The sequence below is a fragment of the Zonotrichia albicollis genome, chromosome 26, assembly GCF_047830755.1.
Source record: "Zonotrichia albicollis isolate bZonAlb1 chromosome 26, bZonAlb1.hap1, whole genome shotgun sequence".
Classification (NCBI taxonomy): Eukaryota; Metazoa; Chordata; class Aves; order Passeriformes; family Passerellidae; genus Zonotrichia; species Zonotrichia albicollis.
Genome location: NC_133844.1, coordinates 5,022,681 through 5,046,707, shown reverse-complemented (window position 1 = coordinate 5,046,707; position 24,027 = coordinate 5,022,681). Strand labels below are relative to the sequence as shown.

General features: G+C 51.3%; 1 protein-coding gene across 6 annotated transcripts in view; it reads right to left on the bottom strand.

Annotated features, from left to right (window-relative positions):
- ENTPD4 (ectonucleoside triphosphate diphosphohydrolase 4) overlaps nucleotides 1-23,498 on the bottom strand; it is a 32,489-nt gene extending 8,991 nt beyond the window's left edge. Inside the window, exons 1-10 of one of the 6 annotated variants that reach the window (XM_074559076.1) lie at nucleotides 23,354-23,498; nucleotides 21,951-22,056; nucleotides 19,055-19,240; nucleotides 14,656-14,861; nucleotides 13,083-13,290; nucleotides 7,523-7,626; nucleotides 6,038-6,097; nucleotides 4,545-4,669; nucleotides 2,571-2,737; nucleotides 328-631 (exon numbers count right to left, since the gene is read on the bottom strand). In XM_074559076.1, coding sequence (XP_074415177.1) covers nucleotides 328-631; nucleotides 2,571-2,737; nucleotides 4,545-4,669; nucleotides 6,038-6,097; nucleotides 7,523-7,626; nucleotides 13,083-13,290; nucleotides 14,656-14,861; nucleotides 19,055-19,240; nucleotides 21,951-22,024 — 1,434 coding nt within the window. In that variant the 5' untranslated portion in view covers nucleotides 22,025-22,056; nucleotides 23,354-23,498. Of the gene's footprint in view, nucleotides 1-327; nucleotides 632-2,570; nucleotides 2,738-4,544; nucleotides 4,670-6,037; nucleotides 6,098-7,522; nucleotides 7,627-13,082; nucleotides 13,291-14,655; nucleotides 14,862-17,829; nucleotides 17,904-18,140; nucleotides 18,284-18,491; nucleotides 18,557-19,054; nucleotides 19,241-21,950; nucleotides 22,057-23,353 lie in introns of those variants that run through there. The other 5 variants (XM_074559077.1, XM_074559078.1, XM_074559081.1 and 2 more) reach the window with 5 other exon arrangements.
- Nucleotides 23,499-24,027: the final 529 nt, after the last annotated feature.

The following is a 24,027-nucleotide window of genomic DNA, read 5'->3' as shown; positions in this document are numbered from 1 at the left end:
CTTAAGGAAGAGTTTTCCTGCAGGACTGTGGGAATCAATCCCTCATGGGAGCTGTTCTGAGTCAGCCCTGATCCTGTTTCCCCACCTGTGCAGCTTCAGTGAATTTATGAATTTAGGATCTCTTAAGGCAATGTTTTTCTGCAGAACTTAAAGAATCAATCCCTCATGGGAGCCATTCTGAGTCAAACCTGCCCCCGTTTCCCCACCTGTGCAGCTCTGCTGAATTTATGGATGTGGGATCTCTTAAGGCAACGTTTTCCTGCAGGCCTGTGGGACTCAATCCCTCACGGGAGCCATTCTGAGCCAGCCCTGCCCCCGTTTCCCCACCTGTGCAGCCTTGGTGAACCGCGCCGCGCTGTAGTCGCCGCCCATGCGCAGCACGTCCTCGGTGCAGTAGTAGAACTCGGAGAAGCCGTAGAACTCGCTGCTCTGCAGGTGCAGGGGGGGCTGTGAGACGCCGTTCAGGGAGCTCCCGGTGCCGTTGGTTCGGTTCAGCAGTGGCCGCAGCCGCTCCCGGCACAGCTGGAAGTCGCCGGTGCCGCGCAGCTGCAGCCGCAGCCCCCGGTGCCGCAGCTCGTCCTGCGCGTCCCGCGGCAGGCACGGGTCCGGGATGGGGGCCTGAGGGCTCTGCCTGGGGAGAGATCGGCAAGGCCTGGCTCAGCTAGGCCTGGATCAGCAAAGCCTGGCTCAGCTAGGCCTGGATTGGCAAGGCCTGGATCAGCAAGGCCTGGCTCAGCTAGGCCTGGATCGGCAAAGCCTGGCTCAGCTAGGCCTGGATCAGCAAAGCCTGGCTCAGCTAGGCCTGGATTGGCAAGGCCTGGATCAGCAAGGCCTGGCTCAGCTAGGCCTGGATCGGCAAGGCCTGGCTCAGCTAGGCCTGGATCGGCAAAGCCTGGCTCAGCTAGGCCTGGATCGGCAAAGCCTGGCTCAGCTAGGCCTGGATCAGCAAAGCCTGGCTCAGCTAGGCCTGGATCGGCAAGGCCTGGCTCAGCTAGGCCTGGATCGGCAAGGCCTGGCTCAGCTAGGCCTGGATCGGCAAGGCCTGGCTCAGCTAGGCCTGGATCAGCAAAGCCTGGCTCAGCTAGGCCTGGATCGGCAAGGCCTGGCTCAGCTCAGCCTGGTGCCGCAGCTCGTCCTGCGTGTCCCGCGGCAGGCACGGCTCCGGGATGGGGGACTGAGGGCTCAGTCCAGCCTGCCTGGGCAGAGAGTGGCAAAGCCTGGCTCAGCTAGGCCTGGCTCGGCAAAGCCTGGCTCAGCAAGGCCTGGATCAGCTAGGCCTGGATCAGCAAAGCCTGGCTCAGCTAGGCCTGGATCGGCAAGGCCTGGCTCAGCTCAGCCCGGTGCCGCAGCTCATCCTGCACATCCCACGGCAGGCACGGGTCTGGGACGGGGGCCTGAGGGCTCTGCCTGAGGAGAGATCAGCAAAGCCTGGCTCAGCAAAGCCTGGATCACCAAAGTCTGGATCACCAAAGCCTGGCTCAGCAAGGCCTGGCTCAGCTCAGCCCAGTGCCACAGCTCGTCCTGCGCGTCCCGTGGCAGGCACATGTCTGGCATGGGAGCCTGAGGGCTTTGCCTGGGGAGAGATCAGCAAAGCCTGGCTCAGCAAAGCTTGGCTCAGCCCAGCCTGCTTGGGACAGAGACAGAGATCAGCCAGGCCCAGCTCAGCCCAGCCTGCCTGGGGAGAGAGATCAACAAAGCCTGGCTCAGTTCAGCCCAGCCTGCCTTAGAGGGAGAGAGATCAGCCAGGCCCAGCTCAGCAAGGCCCAGCTCAGCCTGGCACAAAGACAGAGATCAGCCCGGCCCAGCCTGCCTGCCCAGCAGCCTGGGGGACAGAGAGAGCTCAGTTGGCCTTGGACACTCCCAGGGATGGAGCAGCCACAGCTTCTCTGGGAATTCCATCCCAGTCTTTCACCACCCTCATATTGGGAATTCCTTCCTGAAATCCAACCTTAACTTCAGTTTGACCCAATGCTCCAACTCCTGAGCAGGAATCCCTCTCCACCTCCCAGATTTTCCCTTCCCACACTGGAAGTGCCATGATCTCTCCACACAACATCCAGGATCATTCCCATCTTTCCAGGACCATGACCCCAGACTGCTCCAAGCTGACCTTGGACACTCCCAGGGATGGAGCAGCCACAGCTGCTCTGGGAATTCCATTCCATCCCCTTCACCACCCTCATATTGGAAATTCCTTCCTGAAATCCAACCTAAATTTCCATTTTTTCAGCTGACTCCAAGTCCTGAGGAGGAATCCCTCTCCACTTCCCACAATGCCCAGGATCATTCCCACCTTTCCAGGACCATAACCCCAGACTGCTCCAAGCTGACATTAGACACTTCCAGGGATGGAGCTGCTCTGGGAATTCCATTCCATCCCTTTCACCACCCTCATATTGGGAATTCCTTCCCAAAATCCAACCTTAACTTCAGTTTGACCCAATACTCCAACTCCTGAGGGGAATCCCTCTCCACCTCCCAGATTTTCCCTTCCCACACAACACCCAGGCTCACTCCCACCTTCCCAGGACCCCAGGCAGCTCCAGGCTGTCCCTGCCATGGGTCTGTACCTGTTCCTGAGCAGGCTGCTGGAGAACAGGCTCTCCTCGTAGCGCCGGCGCGCGGCGTTGCCGCCGAAGCCCAGGAAGGTGGCCACGTACACGCGGTACACGTGCTCCGTCTGGTGCGCGTCACAGCCCAGGTTCACCTCGGCCAGCAGGCTCTTGGCCACCTCCTCCTGCAGCAGCAAAATCAGGAATCATTTGGACGGTTCTGAGGCGAAAATTAATTTTTTGTATGTCTTGGACATCTTTAAGTTCACCCATCACCCATTTCTATAGGGCTTTCTTCTCCTGTCTCTGCTTCCTGCACTCTGGATAATGGATATTCCCACAGGATTGTGGAGGTTATTGGTTGGAAAAGATCTGGAAGATCTTGAAGATCATCAATCCAACACTGAAATCAGGAATCATTGGGATGGTCCTGATCCTAAAATGAATTTTTTGGGATGCTTGGACACCTCTAATTTCACCCAACTCTTTAGTGCTTTCCTCTCCTGTCTATGTGTCCTGTGTTCTGGATAATGGATATTCCCACAGCATCATGGAGGTGTTCCGGTTGGAAAAGACCTTGAAGATCTTGGAGATCATCAATCCAACAACAAAATCAGGAATCATTGGGATGGTTCAGATCCTAAAAGCAATTTTTGGGATGTCTTGGACACCATTAATTTCACCCATTTCTTTAGTGCTTTCCTGTCTGTGCTTCCTGCACTCTGGATAATGGATATTCCCACAGGATTGTGGAGGTTATTGGTTGGAAATGATCTGGAAGATCTTGAAGATCATCAATCCAACAGCAAAATCAGGAATCATTGGGATGGTTTGGATCCTGAAAGCAATTTTTGGGATGTCTTGGACACCTCTAATTTCACCCATTTCTTTCATGCTTTCCAGTCTGTGCTTCCTGCACTCTGGATAAAGGATATTCCCACAGGATTATGGAGGTGTTCTGCTTGGAAAATATCTTGAAGATCATAAAAATCATCAATCCAATGGCAAAATCAGGGATCACTGGGATGGCCCTGATCCAAAAATGAGTTTTTTGGACGTCTTGGACAGCTCAAATTTCCCCCATCTCTTCCACATCGTGGAGAAGACCTTGAAGATCTCCAAAGGAGCTGAACTGAGCCCTGGAGGGGGAGGCAGGGCAGGGCAGGGCAGGGCAGGGCAGGGCGGGGCAGGGCGGGGTGGGGCAGGGCTGGGCAGGGCGGGGCGGGGCAGGGCAGGGCAGGGCGGGGCAGGGCGGGGCAGGGCGGGGCAGGGCGGGGCAGGGCAGGGCAGGGCGGGGCAGGGCAGGGCAGGGCAGGGCGGGGCAGGGCAGGGCGGGGCTGGGCAGGGCGGGGCAGGGCGGGGCGGGGCTGGGCAGGGCGGGGCAGGGCAGGGCAGGGCTGGGCAGGGCGGGGCGGGGCAGGGCGGGGCGGGGCAGGGCGGGGCGGGGCAGGGCAGGGCGGGGCAGGGCAGGGCTGGGCAGGGCTGGGCAGGGCGGGGCAGGGCAGGGCGGGGCAGGGCAGGGCTGGGCAGGGCGGGGCAGGGCAGGGCTGGGCAGGGCGGGGCAGGGCAGGGCGGGGCAGGGCAGGGCGGGGCGGGGCAGGGCGGGGCAGAGCAGGGCAGGGCGGGGCAGGGCAGGGCGGGGCAGGGCGGGGCAGGGCAGGGCGGGGCAGGGCGGGGCAGGGCGGGGCAGGGCGGGGCAGGGCGGGGCGGGGCGGGGCAGGGCAGGGCAGGGCAGGGCAGGGCGGGGCAGGGCGGGGCGGGGCAGGGCGGGGCAGGGCGGGGCAGGGCGGGGCGGGGCAGGGATGGGCGGGGCAGGGATGGGCGGGGCAGGGCTGGGCGGGGCAGGGCTGGGCGGGGCAGGGCAGGGCGGGGCAGGGATGGGCGGGGCAGGGCGGGGCAGGGCAGGGCGGGGCAGGGCGGGGCAGGGCAGGGCAGGGCAGGGCGGGGCAGGGCGGGGCAGGGCGGGGCAGGGCGGGGCAGGGCAGGGCTTACACTCTGGGGCACCTCGTAGGCGATCTGCGTGGAGACGCCGCCCATGTCCAGGATCCCCACGGTTCTCTTGCGGAAAATGGGATCGTGGTGCTCGCTGCCAGGGACCTCCACCACGGCCTCGTCCTCTGGGAAAAACGGGGAAAATTCACGGGAAATAGGTTAAAAATCCCTGCGCTCACTGCCTGGGACCTGCACCTCCACTACGGCCTCGTCCTCTGGGAAAAAATGGGAAAAGTCAATGGGATACAGGGAAAAATCAATGAGAAATGGGGAAAAATCCCTGTGATCACTGCCCTAGACCTGCACCTCCACCACGGCCTCATCCTCTGGGAAAAATCAATGGGAAACAGGGAAAAATAAATGGGAAAAATCAGTGGGGAACTGGGAAAAATCCCTGCACTTCTGGCCTGGGACCTGCACCTCCACCACGGTCTCGTCCTCTGGGAAAAATGGGGAAAATTCATGGGAAATAGGTTAAAAATCCCTGTGATCACTGCCTGGGACCTGCACCTCCACCACGGCCTCATCCTCTGGGAAAAATGGGAAAAGTCAATGGGAAAATGGGAAAAATCCATGGGGAAAAAAGGGAAAAATCAATGGGAAAATGGGAAAAATCCATGGGGAAAAAAGGGAAAAATCAGTGGGAAACTGGGAAAACTCCTGGGGATCAGCCAGGGAGGGCCCCCAGGAGCTGCTGCTGGCGGCTGCCAAAGCTCCAGGCGGGAGTGGAGCCAACCCAACCCTGCAGCAGCTGCCAACATCTGGCTGGAACTGCTGCCCAACATCTGGAAATTCAACTCCCATGGCTGGAATTGCATCCCAACATCTGGCTGGAATTGTATCCCAACATCTGGAAATTCAACTCCCATGGGTGGAATTGCTTCCCAACATCTGGCTGGAATTGCATCCCAACATCTGGCAATGCAATTCCCATGGCTGGAACCGCATCTCAACATCTGGAAGTGCAATTCCTAAGGCTGGAATTGTATCCCAACATCTGGAAATTCAATTCCCATGGCTGGAACTGTTTCCCAACATCTGGAAGTGCAACTCCCATGGCTGGAATTGCATCCCAACATCTGGAAATGCAACTCCCATGGCTGGAACTGCTTCCCAACATCTGGCTGGAACTGCATCCCAACACTTGGAAGTTAAATTCCCATGGGTGGAATTGCATCCCAACATCTGGAAACGCAACTGCCATGGCTGCAATTGGATTCCAACATCTGGAAGTGCAACTCCTATGGCTGGAATTGCTTCCCAACATCTGGCTGGAATTGTATCCCAACATCTGGATGGAAATACATCCCAACATCTGGAAATTCAACTCCCATGGGTGGAATTGCTGCCCAACATCTGGAAATTCAATTCCCATGGCTTGAACTGCTTCCCAACATCTGGATGTGCAACTCCCATGGCTGGAATTGCCTCCCAACATCTGGAAGTGCAATTCCCACCCCAACATCTGGAATTGCCCCCCCTCAGATCCTCACCATCGTCCGTGTGCTCGAATCTCCCAAGGACAAAGTTGATCCCAATCCATGCATAGACTCCTGCAGGAGGAAATGGAACACATCTGGAATTCCAGGAACAGCTGGATGATGGACTTGAAAGCAGATTGAAACATTTTCATTTCCTTTTTTTTTTTTGTTTTTTCTGGATGAGTTCAGCTCTGTTAATGCTCCTTTTTATTTTATAAATTGTAGAAGTTAAACATTCCTGGGAAATCATTAATGGCTGAGAATCATTCCTGGGAAATCATCAATTCCATCAGGGATTCCTGATAAAATTCCTGGCTGCATGAATTAAAACCACTTTGATGTGCAAAATCCAGGAAAGAACTGAAGGAAATGAAATTTTAAAGGGATTTTAAGGTTCTGGTGATCAAACCAAAATATCTCTGCTTTTAAATCATCTCATCCTGAAAGCTCCTTCCATCAGGAATGTTGGGATTTATCCTTCCCCTCCCTCCACAGGAAATGGATTCAGTGCCAGTAAATTTTCAGGGAGAATCAGCAAAGATTTGGCCAATCAGGATTTGAAAAAGCAACAAAAACACCCCAAGTATTCCCTTGGAAATCCCAAATATTTTCCAGATTCAACTGCATTAGAGGAAATCCTAAATATTTTCCAGATTCAGTTCTATTAGAAGAAATCCTAAATATTTTCCAGACTGAATTCCAGTAAATTTTCAGGGATAATCAGGAAATATCTGGCCCATCATGAGGCCAGAGGAACAAAGGAATATTCCAGAAGAACAAAGAAATATTCTTTTCCTGAGGAATGAAGGCTCTCAAGCAAAGCAGAATTTGAAAAACCAATAAAAATACCCCAAATAATCCCTTGGAAATCCCAAATATTTTCCAGATTCAGTTCCACTAGAAGAAATCCTAAATATTTTCCACATTGAATTCCAGTAAATTGTAAATTTTCAGGGATAATCAGCAAAGATTTGGCCACTCAGGGACTCCAGAGCTCCTGAGGAACAAAGGCTCTCAAGCAAGGCAGGATTTGAAAAACCAATAAAAATACCCCAAATCATCCCCTGGAAATTCTAAATATTTTCCAGATTCAATTCCATTAAATTTTCAGGGATAATCAGCAAACATTTGGCCAATCAGGATTTGAAAAAGCAACAAAAACACCCCAAATCTTCCCTTGGATATCCCAAATATTTTCCAGATTCAACTGCATTAGAGGAATTCCTAAATATTTTCCAGATTCAGTTCTATTAGAAGAAATCCTAAATATTTTCCAGATTGAAATCCAGTAAATTTTCAGGGATAATCAGCAAATATCTGGCCCATCATCAGGCCAGAGGAACAAAGGAATATTCCAGAACAACAAAGAAATATTCTTTTCCTGACGAATAAAGGCTCTCAAGCAAAGCAGGATTTGAAAAAATAATTTCAAAATACCCCAAATCATCTCTTGGAAATCCCAAATATTCCCCAGACCCTCTCCCAAGGCTCACCCACCTTCCTGCTTGCCAGAAATCACCTCAGCGTGGGAGTCAGAGAAGAGGAAATCGAAGTGCACGGGGATGTCGGTCAGCAGATCCTCCAGGATGGCTTTCTGCTGGCTGCAAATTCCACCAAAAATCCGATTAAAGCAATCCCAAAAAACCTGGAGCTGTGCAAGCTGGAAATATCCTTGATCCAGACCCTCTGGAGTGCAGGAAGCAGAGTTAGGAGATGAAATCATGGAGAAATTCCATGTTTTTCCCAGCACCTGGCTTGATTTGCATCACAATGAGTTTCCTGCTGCTGTCCCATGGAAAATCCTCTCCCTCCTGCCCCATTTGTGACTCAAACTCCTGCAAACCAATCCCAAAGAAACCTGGAGCTGTTCCACACTCACAACAGGGAAATATCCTTTATCCAGCCATTTTGGAGTGCAGGAAGCAGAGTCAGGAGAGGAGACAATGGAGAAATTCCATGTTTCTCCCTGTACCTGGCTTGATTTTCATCACCACGGGTTTCCTGCATCTTTCCCATGGAAAATCTTTTCCCTCCTGCCCCATTTGTGACTTACACTCCTGCAAACCAATCCCAAAGAAACCTGCAGCTCTTCCACCTGGAAATTTCCCTTATCCAGCCACTTTCAAGTGCAGGAAGCACAGTTTGGAGAGGAAATCATGGAGAAATTCCAAGTTTGTGCCAGCACCTTGTTCGACTTAGATCACCACCTTTTCCTGTTGCTGCGCCATGGAAAATCCTCTCTCTCCTGCCCCATTCCACATTTAAACTCCTGTAAACCAATCCCAAAACACCCTGGAGTTCTTCCACACTCACAACAGGGAAATATCCTCTATCCAGCCACTCTGGAGTGCAGAGTTAGGAGAGGAAACCATGGAGGAATTCCCACACGGAGCTGATTTTTCCCAATACCTTTCCCAGGGCTGATTCTCATCCTGTCCCATGGATTCTCTCCCTCCTGCCCCATTCCAGTCTTAAAAATTCCCTGCAAACCAAATCCCAAAAAGCTCTGGAGTTGTTCCACACTCAGAACAGGGAAATATCCTTTACCCAGCCACTCTGGAGTGCAGGAAGCAGAGTTAGGAGAGGAGACAATGGAGAAATTCCACGTTTCTCCCAGTACCTGGCTTGATTTTCATCACAATGAATTTCCTGCATCTTTCCCATGGAAAATCTTTTCCCTCCTGCCCCATTCCAGACTTCAACTCCTGCAAACCAATCCCAAAGAAACCTGCAGCTCTTCCATGCTGGAAATATCCTTTATCCAGCCACTCTGGAGTGCAGAGTTAGGAGAGGAAACCATGGAGGAATTCCCACACGGAGCTGACTTTTCCCAATACCTTCCCCAGTACTTTTCCCAAGATTGATTCTCATCCTGTCCCATGAATCCTCTCCCTCCTGCCCCATTCCAGTCTTAAAAATTCCCTGCAAACCAAATCCCAAAACGCCCTGGAGTGGTTCCACACTCAGAACAGGGAAATATCCTTTATCCAGCCACTTTGAAGTGCAGGAAGCAGAGTTAGAAGAGGAAATGGAGATTTTCAAATTCCACTTTTCTCCCAGTACCTGGTTTGATTTTCACCACAATGAATTTCCTGTTGCTGTCCCATGGAAAATCCTCTCTCTCCTGCCCCATTTGTGACCCACACTCCTGCAAACCAACCCCAAAACACCCCAGAGCTGTTCCACACTCAGAACAGGGAAATATCCTTTATCCAGCCACTCTGGAGTGCAGGAAGCAAAGTCAGGAGATGAAATCATGGAGAAATTCCATGTTTTTCCCAGTACCTGGTTTGATTTTCATCACCACGGGTTTCCTGCATCTTTCCCATGGAAAATCTTTTCTCTCCTGCCCCATTCCACATTTAAACTCCTGCAAACCAATCCTAAAAATCCCCTGGAGTTGTTCCACACTCACAACATGGAAATATCCTCTATCCAGCCACTCTGGAGTGCAGGAAGCAGAGTTAGGAGAGGAGATAATGGAGAAATTCCATGTTTTTCCCAGTCCCTGGCTTGATTTTCATCACAATGAGTTTCCTGTTGCTGTGCCATGGAAAATCCTCTCCCTCCTGCCCCATTCCAGACTTCAACTCCTGCAAACCAATCCTAAAAATCCTCTGGAGTTGTTCCACACTCACAACATGGAAATATCCTTTATCCAGCCACGTTTCAGTGCAGGAAGCAAAGTTAGGAGATGAAATCATGGAGAAATTCCATGCTTTTCTCAGTACCTCAACTGATTTTCATCACCACCTCATCCTGCTGCTGTCCCATGGAAAATCCTCTCCCTCCTGCCCCATTCCAGACTTAAACTCCTGCAAACCAATCCCAAAACACCCTGGAGTTCTTCCACACTCACAACATGGAAATATCCTTTATCCAGCCACTCTGGAGTGCAGGAAGCAGAGTTAGGAGATGAAATCATGGAGAAATTCCATGCTTTTCCCAGTACCTCAACTGATTTTCATCACCACCTCATCCTGTTGCTGTCCCATGGAAAATCCTCTCTCTCCTGCCCCATTCCACATTTAAACTCCTGCAAACCAATCCCAAAACACCCTGGAGCTGTTCCACACTCACAGCATGGAAATATCCTTTATCCAGCCACTCATGGAGCGCAGAGTTAGGAGAAGAAACCATGGAGGAATTCCTACACAGAGCTGACTTTTCCCAGTATCTGGATTGATTTTCATCACAATGAGTTTCCTGTTTCTTTCCTATGGAAAATCTTCTCTCTCCTACCCCATTTGTGACTTACAGTCCTGCAAACCAATCCCAAAACACCCTGGAGTTCTTCCACACCCACAGCATGGAAATATCCTTTATCCAGCCACGTTTCAGTGCAGGAAGCAAAGTTAGGAGAGGAAATCATGGAGATTTTCAAATTCCATGTTTTTCCCAGTACCTGGCTTGATTTTCATCACAATGAGTTTCCTGTTGCTGTCCCATGGAAAATCCTCTCTCTCCTGCCCCATTTGGGACTCAAACTCCTGCAAACCAATCCCAAAGAAACCTGCAGCTCTTCCACCTGGAAATTTCCCTTATCCAGCCACTTTGAAGTGCAGGAAGCACAGTTTGGAGAGGAAATCATGGAGAAATTCCATAGTTTTGCGAGCACCTTGTTTGACTTTGATCACCACCTTTTCCTGTTGCTGTCCCATGGAAAATCCTCTCTCTCCTGCCCCATTCCAGACTTAAACTCCTGCAAACCAATCCCAAAGAAACCTGGAGCTGTTCCATGCTGGAAATATCCTTTATCCAGCCACTCTGGAGTGCAGGAAGCAGAGTTAGGAGAGGAGATAATGGAGAAATTCCATGTTTCTCCCAGTACCTGGCTTGATTTTCATCACAATGAGTTTCCTGTTGCTGTCCCATGGAAAATCCTCTCCCTCCTGCCCCATTCCACATTTAAACTCCTGCAAACCAACCCCAAAAAATCCTGGAGCTCTTCATCACTCACAGCATGGAAATATCCTTTATCCAGCCACTCTGGAGTGCAGGAAGCAAAGTTAGGAGAGGAGATAATGGAGAAATTCCACGTTTTTCCCAGTACCTGGTTTGATTTGCATCACAATGAGTTTCCTGTTGCTGTCCCATGGAAAATCTTTTCCCTCCTGCCCCATTCCAGACTTAAACTCCTGCAAACCAATCCCAAAGAAACCTGGAGCTGTTCCACACCCACAACAGGGAAATATCCTTTATCCAGCCACTCTGGAGTGCAGAGTTAGGAGAGGAAACCATGGAGGAATTTCCACACGGAGCTGACTTTTCCCAATACCTTTCCCAGTACTTTCCCCAAGACTGATTCTCATCCTTTCTCATGAATCCTCTCCCTCCTGCCCCATTTCAGTCTTAAAAATTCCCTGCAAACCAAATCCCAAAAAGCCCTGGAGTTGTTCCACACTCACAGCATGCAAATATCCTTTATCCAGCCACTCTGGAGTGCAGGAAGCAGAGTTAGGAGATGAAATCATGGAGAAATTCCATGCTTTTCCCAGTACCTCAACTGATTTTCATCACCACCTCATCCTGTTGCTGTCCCATGGAAAATCCTCTCTCTCCTGCCCCATTCCACATTCAAACTCCTGCAAACCAATCCCAAAACACCCTGGAGTTGTTCCACACTCACAACAGGGAAATATCCTTTATCCAGCCACTCTGGAGTGCAGGAAGCAGAGTTAGGAGAAGAAATGGAGATTTTCAAATTCCACGTTTCTCCCAGTCCCTGGCTTGATTTTCATCACAATGAGTTTCCTGTTGCTGTCCCATGGAAAATCCTCTCTCTCCTGCCCCATTTGGGACTCAAACTCCTGCAAACCAACCCCAAAGAAACCTGCAGCTCTTCCACCTGGAAATTTCCCTTATCCAGCCACTTTGAAGTGCAGGAAGCAAAGTCAGGAGAGGAAATCATGGAGAAATTCCACATTTCTCCCAGTACCTGGCTTGATTTTCATCACAATGAGTTTCCTGTTGCTGTGCCATAGAAAATCCTCTCTCTCCTGCCCCATTCCAGACTTAAACTCCTGCAAACCAATCCCAAAAATCCCCTGGAGCTGTTCCACACCCACAACAGGGAAATATCCTTTATCCAGCCACTCTGGAGCGCAGAGTTAGGAGAAGAAACCATGGAGGAATTTCCACACGGAGCTGACTTTTCCCAGTACCTGGCTTGATTTTCATCACAATGAATTTCCTGTTGCTGTCCCATGGAAAATCCTCTCTCTCCTGCCCCATTCCAGACTTCAACTCCTGCAAACCAATCCCAAAACACCCTGGAGCTGTTCCACGCCCACAACATGGAAATATCCTCTATCCAGCCACGTTTCAGTGCAGGAAGCAGAGTTAGGAGATGAAATCATGGAGAAATTCCATGCTTTTCCCAGTACCTCAACTGATTTTCATCACCACCTCATCCTGCTGCTGTCCCATGGAAAATCCTCTCTCTCCTGCCCCATTCCACATTTAAACTCCTGCAAACCAATCCCAAAAAGCCCTGGAGTTGTTCCACACTCACAGCATGGAAATATCCTTTATCCAGCCACGTTTCAGTGCAGGAAGCAGAGTTAGGAGAGGAGACAATGGAGAAATCCACGTTTCTCCCAGTACCTGGCTTGATTTTCATCACAATGAGTTTCCTGTTGCTGTGCCATGGAAAATCTTTTCCCTCCTGCCCCATTCCACATTCAAACTCCTGCAAACCAACCCCTAAAAATCCTGGAGTTGTTCCACACTCTCAACACGGAAATATCCTTTATCCAGCCACTCTGGAGCGCAGGAAGCAGAGTTAGGAGAAGAAATGGAGATTTTCAAATTCCACGTTTCTCCCAGTACCTGGTTTGATTTTCATCACAATGAGTTTCCTGTTGCTGTCCCATGGAAAATCCTCTCCCTTCTGCCCCATTTGTGACCCACACTCCTGCAAACCAAATCCCAAAACACCCTGGAGCTGTTCCACGCCCACAACAGGGAAATATCCTCTATCCAGCCACTCTGCAGCGCAGGAAGCACGGCTGGGACGCAGCTGGAATTCCCAAAACGCCAAGCAGGGATCGCTCACCTCTCGGGCAGGACCCGCATGCCCGCCGTGCACAGGATGTACAGAGGAGTCTCCCTGTGCTTGGAGCGCGGCACGTGCGCGGCAGCGAAGCTCAGCAGGGGCGAGATGTAATCGCTGACCTTGTCGGGAGAGCCGGCAAACTCCGAAATTCCTGCACAGCACAGGGGGAGAGCAACGGCTGCAGCTGCAGCACTGCCGGGGAAACGGGCTGGGATTGTGGGGAGCCACGAGGAAGGGAGGAATGAGGAATCTGAGCCATGCTCTCAGAAGGCTGATTCATTATTATGATATATTACACTATATTACATCATATTATATTACATTTATATTATATTATAGTATATTATATTATATTATATTATATTATATCATATCACATCATATCACATTACATTACATTATACTACCCTGTATTATATCACATTATATATCACATTATATATAATATCATCTAATATCATATTGTATATCATATCATATTATGCTATACTAGATTATACTAAAGAACAGTATATTCATGTATTATATTATATATATACAGTATATATAGCACACTAATAATAATATTCATATATTATATGTATATAATACATAATATTCATATATATCATATATTATAATATAATAACATAATAGTCATATATATATATAATATATCCCATAATAGTCTGCTGTATATAGTATATACACCATACTATTATAGAATATTATATATATATAATATATATATAGTATACAATTCATACTATATACTACCTACAACATAATATATATATAGTATACAATTCATACTATATACTATCTACAGAAAGGATACTTACAGAATGCTAAAAAGATAATAGTAAAAACTGTTATGTTACATTATATTATAGAATGCTACAGTAAACTATACTAAAGAATAGTGTACTATTCATACATTATATATAGTATAAACAGTGTACAGTATACTATTATATATTATATAAATACTATAGTATATAATATATATTATACCATTATATATACTATAGTATACAGTATATATATTATATTATATTATACTACATTACATTACATTACATTATACTACCCTATATTATATCATGTTATATATCACATTATATATAATATCATATAATATCATATTGTACATCATATCATATTATGCTATACTAGATTATACTAAAGAACAGTATATTCATATATTATATGATATATATATAGTATGTATAGCATACTAATCATAATATTCATATATTATATACATACTATAGCATATAATATATATTATACTATTATATACTATATACTATATATACAGCATACTATTATATATGCTATATATATTATATATATATATGTATATAGTATAGTATACTATTCGTACTATATATCAATACCACCTTTTCCTGTTCCTGTCCCATGGACAAACCTCTCCCTCCTGCCCCACTCCAGACTTAAACTCCTGCAAACCAACTCCAAAGAAACCCGGAGTTGTTCCATGCCGGAAATTTCCCTTATCCTGCCCCTTTGGAGCGCAGGAATCAGAGTTAGGAGAGAAAATCATGGAGAAATTCCACATTTGTGCCCATACCTGGTTTGATTTTCATCACCACGGGTTTCCTGGAGCTGTCCCTCATCTGCTGGATGTCCAGCAGGTCCTTGGGGTTGCCGTTGTGCCGGGGCCAGCAGTACACGAACACCCGGGAGCCGCTGCTGCCGCAGTCAACCACGATGCCGTAGCTCAGGTTGGGGTTCCCGGTGTCCGTGGCCTCCGTGTCCCTCACCCTGGCCAGGTACCTGGGCAAAATGGGAACTGCTGCAGGGAATTGCTGCAGGGAATTCTGCTCCCCGTGTGTCAGAACCCAGAAAATTCCTCTGGATGCCCTGGAGGGCTCAGAGACCTTGGCACAGAGTCACAAACACCTGAGCCTTTGATTTCAGCCCATGGAAACAATTCCCAACTTTGGGTGAGGAGTTCCAAGCCACAAGGGTTTGAGTAGAATGAGAGTGAATTCGTCACAGGGTGAAAATGGAGAATTTTGGGGGTTTTAGAATGGGCAAAATGGGAACTGCTGCAGGGAATTGCTGCAGGGAATTCTGCTCCCTGTGTGTCAGAACCCAGAAAATTCCTCTGGATGCCCTGGAGGGCTCAGAGACCATGGCACAGAGTCACAAACACCTGAGCCTTTGATTTCAGCCCATGGAAACAATTCCCAACTTTGGGAAGGAGAGGTGAGGAGTTCCAAGCCACAAGGGTTTGAGTAGAATGAGAGTGAATTTGTCACAGGGTGAAAATGGAGAATTTTGGGGGTTTTAGAATGGGCAAAATGGGAATTGCTGCAGGGAATTCTGCTCCCCGTGTGTCAGAACCCAGAAAATTCCTCTGGATGCCCTGGAGGGCTCAGAGACCTTGGCACGGAGTCACAAACACCTGAGCCTTTGATTTAGCCCAAGGAAACAATTCCCAACTTTGTGTGAGGAGTTACAAGCCACAAGGGTTTGAGTAGAATGACAGTGAATTTGGCACTGGGTGAAAATGGAGAATTTTGGGGGTTTTAGAATGGGCAAAATGGGAACTGCTGCAGGGAATTGCTGCAGGGAATTCTGCTCCCCGTGTGTCAGAACCCAGGAGATTCCTCTGGCTGCCCTGGAGGGCTCAGGACCCTGAGGGGACACAGAGACCTTGGCACAGAGTCACAAACCCCTGAGCCTTTGATTTCAGCCCATGGAAACAATTCCCAGCTTTGGGTGAGGAGTTCCAAGCCACAAGGGTTTGAGTAGAATGAGAGTGAATTCGTCACAGGGTGAAAATGGAGAATTTTGGGGGTTTTAGAATGGGGGTTCAAGAGGTAAAATGGAGGAATCTGGGCATGTCCAGCCTTTCTCCTTTTTCTTCTTCTTGTCCTCCATCCTCTGCTGTGATTGGATTTTGGATTGGTTTAGAGTACAGACAGACTGTCTAACACAGGTGATGGGTACTGGAAAATTATTGTAAATAAAGCACAGGTAGTTCTTGGTATAAAAACCAACAGCACCCCAAGGGCAGGGACTGTGCCACAACCCGACCTGCTGGACAGATCACACCAGGGCAGAGACAGAATGGAACAGATGAGAGCAAATAAACAACCTTGGGAATGAGAGCCAAGCTCCTGTGGAAGCTCCTGGCCCAGGGCTGGACTTGCTGTGCATCAGGAGCAGAGCAGCGTTTCCCCTTTCCTCAAAAGCTCCATTTCATTCTTTTCCAGGGAATTCTTTCCCTCTTTTCCCATGCAATTCCCTCTCTGCAATCTCTCATGCCAGGCTAGGCCATACTTGCTGCAGATCAGGAGCCAGGACACACCTGGGACTGTTCCTCCTTCCTACAGGTTCCACTCCCTGCTTCCCACAGAATTCCTTCCTCCATTCCCCCAGGCTCCACTTCCTGTTTTCCATTGAAATCTTTCCCTCTTTTCCCGGAATTCCCTCCCCTCAACTGTGGAATCCCCCATCCCACACTCAGCTGTACTTGCTGGAATCAGGAGCAGGGAGCAGAACAGCCTTTCCCCTTTCCCCCAAAGCTCCATTTCCATTCCCATGGATTCCCTCCCCTCTCACCTGTGGAATCTCCCATCCCAGGCTTGGTTTTCCTGTGGATCAGGAGCAGAGCAGCCTTTCCCCATTCCCTGTTTCCCGTGGAATTCTGGGCCCTCTCACCTCTGGAATCTCCCGCTGCCCCAGGTGCAGTGCTTGGGCAGATCAGGAGCAGGGAGCAGAGCAGTGTTTCCCCTTTCCCCCAGAGCTCCATTTCCCCGTTTTACATGGAATTCCCTCCTCTCACCTGTGGAATTTCCCATCCTGGATCACCAGCAGGGAGCAGAGCAGCGTTTCCCCATTCCCATTCCCTGTTTTCCATGGATTCCCTACTCTCTCACCTCTGGAATCTCCCATCCCGGCTCCTGCCCCGCACCACCAGCAGGGAGCAGAGCAGCGTTTCCCCATTCCCCCATTCCCCATTTCCTTGTTTTCCATGGATTCCTTCCCCTCTCACCTGTGGAATTTCCCGTCCCAGGTGCGGTGCTTGCCGTGGACCAGCAGCAGAGCAGCATTCCCCCACTCCCCCAGACTCCACTTCTCTGTTTTCCATGGATTCCCTGCCCTCTCACCTGTGGAATCTCTCGCTGTCCCTGTGCTTCCCCCGCACCACCAGCAGGGAGCAGAGCAGCATTTCCCCATTCCCAAGGATTCCCTCCATTTCCATGGAATTCTCTCCCTCTCACCTGTGGAATTTCCTGTCCCATACCACCAGCAGGGAGCAGAGCAGCGTTTCCCCATTCCCCATTCCCTGTTTTCCATGGATTCCTTCCCCTCTCACCTGTGGAATTTCCCGTCCCAGGCTCAGTGCTTGCCGCGGACCAGCAGCAGAGCAGCATTCCCCCATTCCCCCAGAGTTCCATTCCCTGTTTTCCATGGATTCCCTCTCTCTCACCTGTGGAATTTTGCATCCCAGTTCCTGCCCCGGAGCAGAGCAGCATTCCCCCATTCCCATTCCCTGTTTTCCATGGATTCCTTCCCTTCTCACCTCTGGAATCTCCTCTGTCCCGGTGCCTGCCCCGCACCACCAGCAGGGAGCAGAGCAGCGTTTCCCCATTCCCTGTTTTACATGGAATTCTCTCCCTCTCACCTGCGGAATTTCCCGTCCCGGTGCTTGCCCTGCACCACCAGCAGGGAGCAGAGCAGCATTTCCCCATTCCCATTCCCTGTTTTCCATGGATTCCCTCTCTCTCACCTGTGCAATTTCCCATCGCGGTGCCTGCCCTGCGCCACCAGCAGGGAGCAGAGCAGCATTTCCCCATTCCCAAGGATTCCCTCCATTTCCATGGAATTCTCTCCCTCTCACCTGTGGAATTTCCCGTCCCAGGAGCAGAGCAGCATTCCCCCATTCGCATTCCCTGTTTTCCATGGATTCCCCGCTCTCTCTCTCACCTGTGCAATTTCCCATCGCGGTGCTTGCCCCGCACCACCAGCAGGGAGCAGAGCAGCGTTTCCCCATTCCCCCATTCCCATTCCCTGTTTTCCATGGATTCCCTGCCCTCTCACCTCTGGAATTTCCCATCCTGGTGCTTCCCCCGCACCACCAGCAGGGAGCAGAGCAGCGTTTCCCCATTCCCATTCCCTGTTTTCCAAGGATTCCCTACTCTCTCCCTCTCACCTGTGCAATTTCCCATCGCGGTGCTTGCCCCGCACCACCAGCAGGGAGCAGAGCAGCATTTCCCCATTCCCTGTTTTCCATGGATTCCCTGCTCTCTCTCTCACCTGTGGAATCTCCTCTGTCCCAGTTCCTGCCCCATACCACCAGCAAGGAGCAGAGCAGCATTTCCCCATTCCCCCAGGCTCCATTCCCCCATTCCCATTCCCTGTTTTCCATGGATTCCCTGCTCTCTCTCTCACCTGTGCAATCTCCCATCGCGGTGCTTGCCCCGCACCACCAGCAGGGAGCAGAGCAGCATTTCCCCATTCCCCCATTCCCCATTCCCTGTTTTCCATGGATTCCCTCCCCTCTCACCTGTGCAATTTCCCGTCCCAGGTGCAGTGTTTGCTGCGGACCAGCAGCAGAGCAGCATTTCTCCTTTCCCCCAGAGCTCCATTCCCAGTTTTCCATGGATTCCCTCTCTCTCACCTCTGGAATCTCCCTTCCCGGTTCCTGTCCCATACCACCAGCAGGGAGCAGAGCAGCGTTTCCCCATTCCCATTCCCTGTTTTCCATGGATTCCTTCCCCTCTCACCTGTGGAATTTCCCATCCCGGTGCTTCCCCCGCACCACCAGCAGGGAGCAGAGCAGCATTCCCCCATTCCCCCAGGCTCCATTTCCCCATTCCCAAGGATTCCCTGCTCTCTCTCTCACCCGTGGAATCTCTCGCTGTCCCTGTGCTTCCCCCGCACCACCAGCAGGGAGCAGAGCAGCATTTCCCCATTCCCATTCCCTGTTTTCCATGGATTCCCTCCCCTCTCACCTGTGCAATTTCCCGTCGCGGTGCTTGCCCCGCACCACCAGCAGGGAGCAGAGCAGCAGCGCCGCCGCGGCCGCGGCCGCCCCCAGGAGCAGCAGCTGCCGCAGGGACGCGTTCAGGACGCGGGGACAGCCCACGGGAGAGAGGCTGAAGTGCCACGAGGCCGGGAGCAGGCACGAGATGCTGATCCTGGAACGGCATGGGAGAAACGAGTGGATTGAGGGATGGATTTGGTGCTAAAAGAGGGAAAAAATCCTGCCTGGGAGGTGGGGAGGGGCTGGGATGGGATTCTGAGGAGTGGGAGTGCCTGGGAGTGAGGCTGAGGAGAATGGAAGGACTGAGGAGGATGGAAGGATCCCATGGGATTTGTGGGTGTGGGGCTGAGGAGGATGGAAGGATCCCTTGGGATTTGTGGGTGTGGGGCTGAGGAGGATGGAAGGATCCCTTGGGATTTGTGGGTTTGAGGCTGAGGAGGATGGAAGGACTGAGGAGGATGGAAGGATCCCATGGGATTTGTGGCTTTGGGGCTGAGGAGGATGGAAGGATCCCTTGGGATTTGTGGGTGTGGGGCTGAGGAGGATGGAAGGATCCCTTGGGATTTGTGGCTTTGGGGCTGAGGAGGATGGAAGGATCCCTTGGGATTTGCTGGGTTGGGGCTGAGGAGGATGGAAGGATCCCATGGGATTTGTGGGTGTGGGGCTGAGGAGGATGGAAGGATCCCATGGGATTTGTGGGTGTGGGGCTGAGGAGGATGGAAGGATCCCTTGGGATTTGCTGGGTTGGGGCTGAGGAGGATGGAAGGATCCCTTGGGATTTGCTGGGTGTGGGGCTGAGGAGGATGGAAGGATCCCATGGGATTTGTGGGTTTGAGGCTGAGGAGGATGGAAGGATCCCATGGGATTTGCTGGGTGTGGGGCTGAGGAGGATGGAAGGATCCCTTGGGATTTGTGGGTGTGGGGCTGAGGAGGATGGAAGGATCCCTTGGGATTTGTGGGTTTGGGGCTGAGGAGGATGGAAGGATCCCATGGGATTTGCTGGGTTGGGGCTGAGGAGGATGGAAGGATCCCATGGGATTTGTGGGTTTGGGGCTGAGGAGGATGGAAGGATCCCTTGGGATTTGCTGGGTTTCAGGCTGAGGAGGATGGAAGGATCCCATGGGATTTGTGGGTTGGGGCTGAGGAGGATGGAAGGATCCCTTGGGATTTGTGGGTTGGGGCTGAGGAGGATGGAAGGATCCCTTGGGATTTGTGGGTTTGGGGCTGAGGAAGGTGGAAGGATCCCATGGGATTTGCTGGGTTTGAGGCTGAGGAGGATGGAAGGATCCCATGGGATTTGTGGGTTTGAGGCTGAGGAGGATGGAAGGATCCCATGGGATTTCCTGGCTTTGGGGCTGAGGAGGATGGAAGGATCCCTTGGGATTTGTGGCTTTGGGGCTGAGGAGGATGGAAGGATCCCTTGGGATTTGTGGGTTTGAGGCTGAGGAGGATGGAAGGATCCCTTGGGATTTGTGGGTTTGGGGCTGAGGAGGATGGAAGGATCCCATGGGATTTGCTGGGTTGGGACTGAGGAGGATGGAAGGATCCCTTGGGATTTGTGGCTTTGGGGCTGAGGAGGATGGAAGGATCCCTTGGGATTTGCTGGGTTGGGGCTGAGGAGGATGGAAGGATCCCTTGGGATTTGCTGGGTTGGGGCTGAGGAGGATGGAAGGATCCCTTGGGATTTGTGGGTTTGGGCTGAGGAGGATGGAAGGATCCCTTGGGATTTGTGGGTTTCGGGCTGAGGAGGATGGAAGGATCCCTTGGGATTTGCTGGGTTTGGGACTGAGGAGGATGGAAGGATCCCTTGGGATTTGTGGGTTTGAAGCTGAGGAGGATGGAAGGATCCCTTGGGATTTGTTGGGTTTGAGGCTGAGGAGGATGGAAGGATCCCATGGGATTTGTGGGTGTGGGGCTGAGGAGGATGGAAGGATCCCATGGGATTTGTGGGTGTGGGGCTGAGGAGGATGGAAGGATCCCATGGGATTTGTGGGTTTGGGGCTGAGGAGGATGGAAGGATCCCATGGGATGGCTTTGGGGCTGAGGAGGATGGAAGGATCCCATGGGATTTGTGGGTTTGGGGCTGAGGAGGATGGAAGGATCCCTTGGGATTTGTGGGTTTGGGGCTGAGGAGGATGGAAGGATCCCATGGGATTTGTGGGTTTGGGGCTGAGGAGGATGGAAGGATCCCATGGGATTTGTGGGTTTGGGGCTGAGAAGGATGGAAGGATCCCATGGGATTTGCTGGGTTTGGAGCTGAGGAGGATGGAAGGATCCCATGGGATTTGCTGGGTTTGGAGCTGCAGCTCCTTTTTATCTCCCGGCTTTCTTTCGAAATTTCAGGAAAATTAGAGGCAGGAAGGAGGGAAAAGCCTGGCTTGGGATTCAGGGAATGGAAATCTGGGGATGATCCTGGAGAAATCTTTTAGAAGCTCAGGTCAGTTCCCCATGGCCTGAAGGGGCTCCAAGAGAGCTGGAAAGGGACAAAGGATGGAGGGATGGGACACGGGGAGTGGCTCCCAGTGCCACAGGGCAGGGATGGATGGGAGACTGGGAAGGAATTCCTGCCTGGGAGGGTGAGGAGGGCTGGGATGGAATTCCCAGGGAGCTGTGGCTGCCCCTGGATCCCTGGCAGTGCCCAAGGCCAGGCTGGAGCAATCTGGGACAGGGGGAGCTGTCCCTGCCATGGCAGGGGTGGGATGATCCTGAAGGGCCCTTCCAACCCCACCCAACCAAATCCAGGGTTCTGCTGTGGATTGGGAGGGCTCAGGACACCATTCCCATGCTGGAATTCCTGATTTGGTTCCTTGTCCTTCCCTCCAAAGCCTTTCCAGGTTATCCCACAGTTCCTCTGGGATCCTTACCTGCCCATTGTGGGATGGGGCAGCAGCAGGAGCTGTGGAGCCTCAGCCGGTGACCTCGGAGGGACCAGGAACATCTGAGCTCCCCTGGGCCATCCCTGCTCTGCTCCTGAGGGGAAAGCAAGGCAGCTGATTCCCTGGGACAGCCCTGAGGGAGCTGATTCCCTTCCCTTCCCTTCCCTTCCCTTCCCTTCCCTTCCCTTCCCTTCCCTTCCCTTCCCTTCCCTTCCCTTCCCTTCCCTTCCCTTCCCTTCCCCTCCCTTCCCTTCCCCGGGTAAGGAATTGAGGAACCCAAAGGAAAACAGGGATCCAGGGGGGATGGAAGTTCTGAATGCCCTCGGGCTGGGCTGGGATTCCCAGAGGAGCTGGGGCTGCCCCTGGATCCTGGGAGGTGCCGGGCTTGGGGCTCGATGGGATTTCAGGTCCTGTTTCAGGTCCTGTTTCAGATCCTTCCCAGCCAAAGCATCCCGGGATTCCGGGACCCCAAGCACCAGCAGAACTCCCAAAGAGCCAAGGAAATGCGGGAATTCAGCCCGGGGACGCAGCCGGGGCCGGCCCTCCCTCCCCGCCCCAGGGGACATCCCGAGCCACGGAGCGGAGCCGGAGGGGTCAGAGAACTCCGGGATGGGGAACAACGGGGTGAGGGAATGGGATGGAGGGATCCGGATGGAGCAAACAACGGGACGGGGAACAACGGGGTGAGGAAACAACGGGGTGAGGGAATAACGGGGTGAGGGAATAACGGGGTGAGGGAATGGGATGGGGGAATAACGGGATGGGGGAATGGGATGGAGGGATCCGGATGGAGCAAACAACGGGATGGGGAACAACAGGGGTGAGGAAACAACGGGGTGAGGGAATAACGGGATGGGTGAATGGGATGAGGGAAACAGGATGAGAGAACGGGATCACGGAATGCTCGGGGGGGATCGGGATGGAGAGAACAGGGTGAGGGAAAGGGATGAGAGAATGGAATGGAGGCAAGGACGAGGAAGGGATGGAGAAGGGCCACGGAGCGGAACTGGTGCAGCTCCCCACGGCCGCCACCATCCCGCAGGGCTCAGCTCGGCTCGGCTCCCCCCGAACCCCGCGGCGATCCTGGTCCCGTTCCCGATCCCATTCCCAGTCCCGACCCCAATCCCATTCCTATTCCCGGTCCCATTATCGAACCCATTTTCATTCCCGTTCCCATTCCATTCCCACTCCCTTTCCCATTCCCATTCTCATTCCCATTCCCCAGTCCCGCCCCGGATCCCGTTCCCATCCCCATCCCCATTTCCATTCCCGTCCCCGTCCCCATTCCCGATCCCATTCCATTCCTGTTCCCGTCCCCATTCCCGATCCCATTCCATTCCCGTTCCCATTCCCGTTGTTCCCTCCCCCCCCCACCTCTCCCCCAACTTCACCTCCCGGGCCGCCCCATGGCAACGGGCCCCACGCCACTTCCGGGTGCGCCGCCGGACGTGACGCAGAGCGCGCTGACGTCACGGCGGGGGGCCGAGAGGGGATTCCCCGAGGGCGTGGCTTTGGGGGCGTGGCCACTGGGAGGGGGCGTGGCCAGATGAGCCTCGAGCGCTGCCGGTAAAACCGGGCAGAAATCGCTATAAAAACAGTTAACGGCAACAATAGGGATTTGTGGGTAAAAATAGGCCAAAATTGAGAAATATATAAAATTCCTAGCTATAAATGTGTCAATATTTTGAAATATATTAAATTTCTAGCTAAAAATGCATTAATATTTGGAAATATATTTATTTTATAGCTACTAATGTGTTACTATTTTGAAATATATAAAATTTATACTTATAAATGTGTCAATATTTTGATATATAAAATATATATAGCTATGAATGTGTCAATATTTTGAAATACAATAAATTTATAGCTATAAATGTGTTACTATTTTGAAATATATGAAATTTATACTTTTAAATGGGTCAATATTTTGAAATATATAAAAACATAGCTTTAAATGTGTCAATATTTTGAAATATATTGTCTATAGCTAAAAACATGTCAATATTTTGAAATATATTAAATATATAGCGATAAAAGCATCAGTGTTTTGAAATAAACTTAC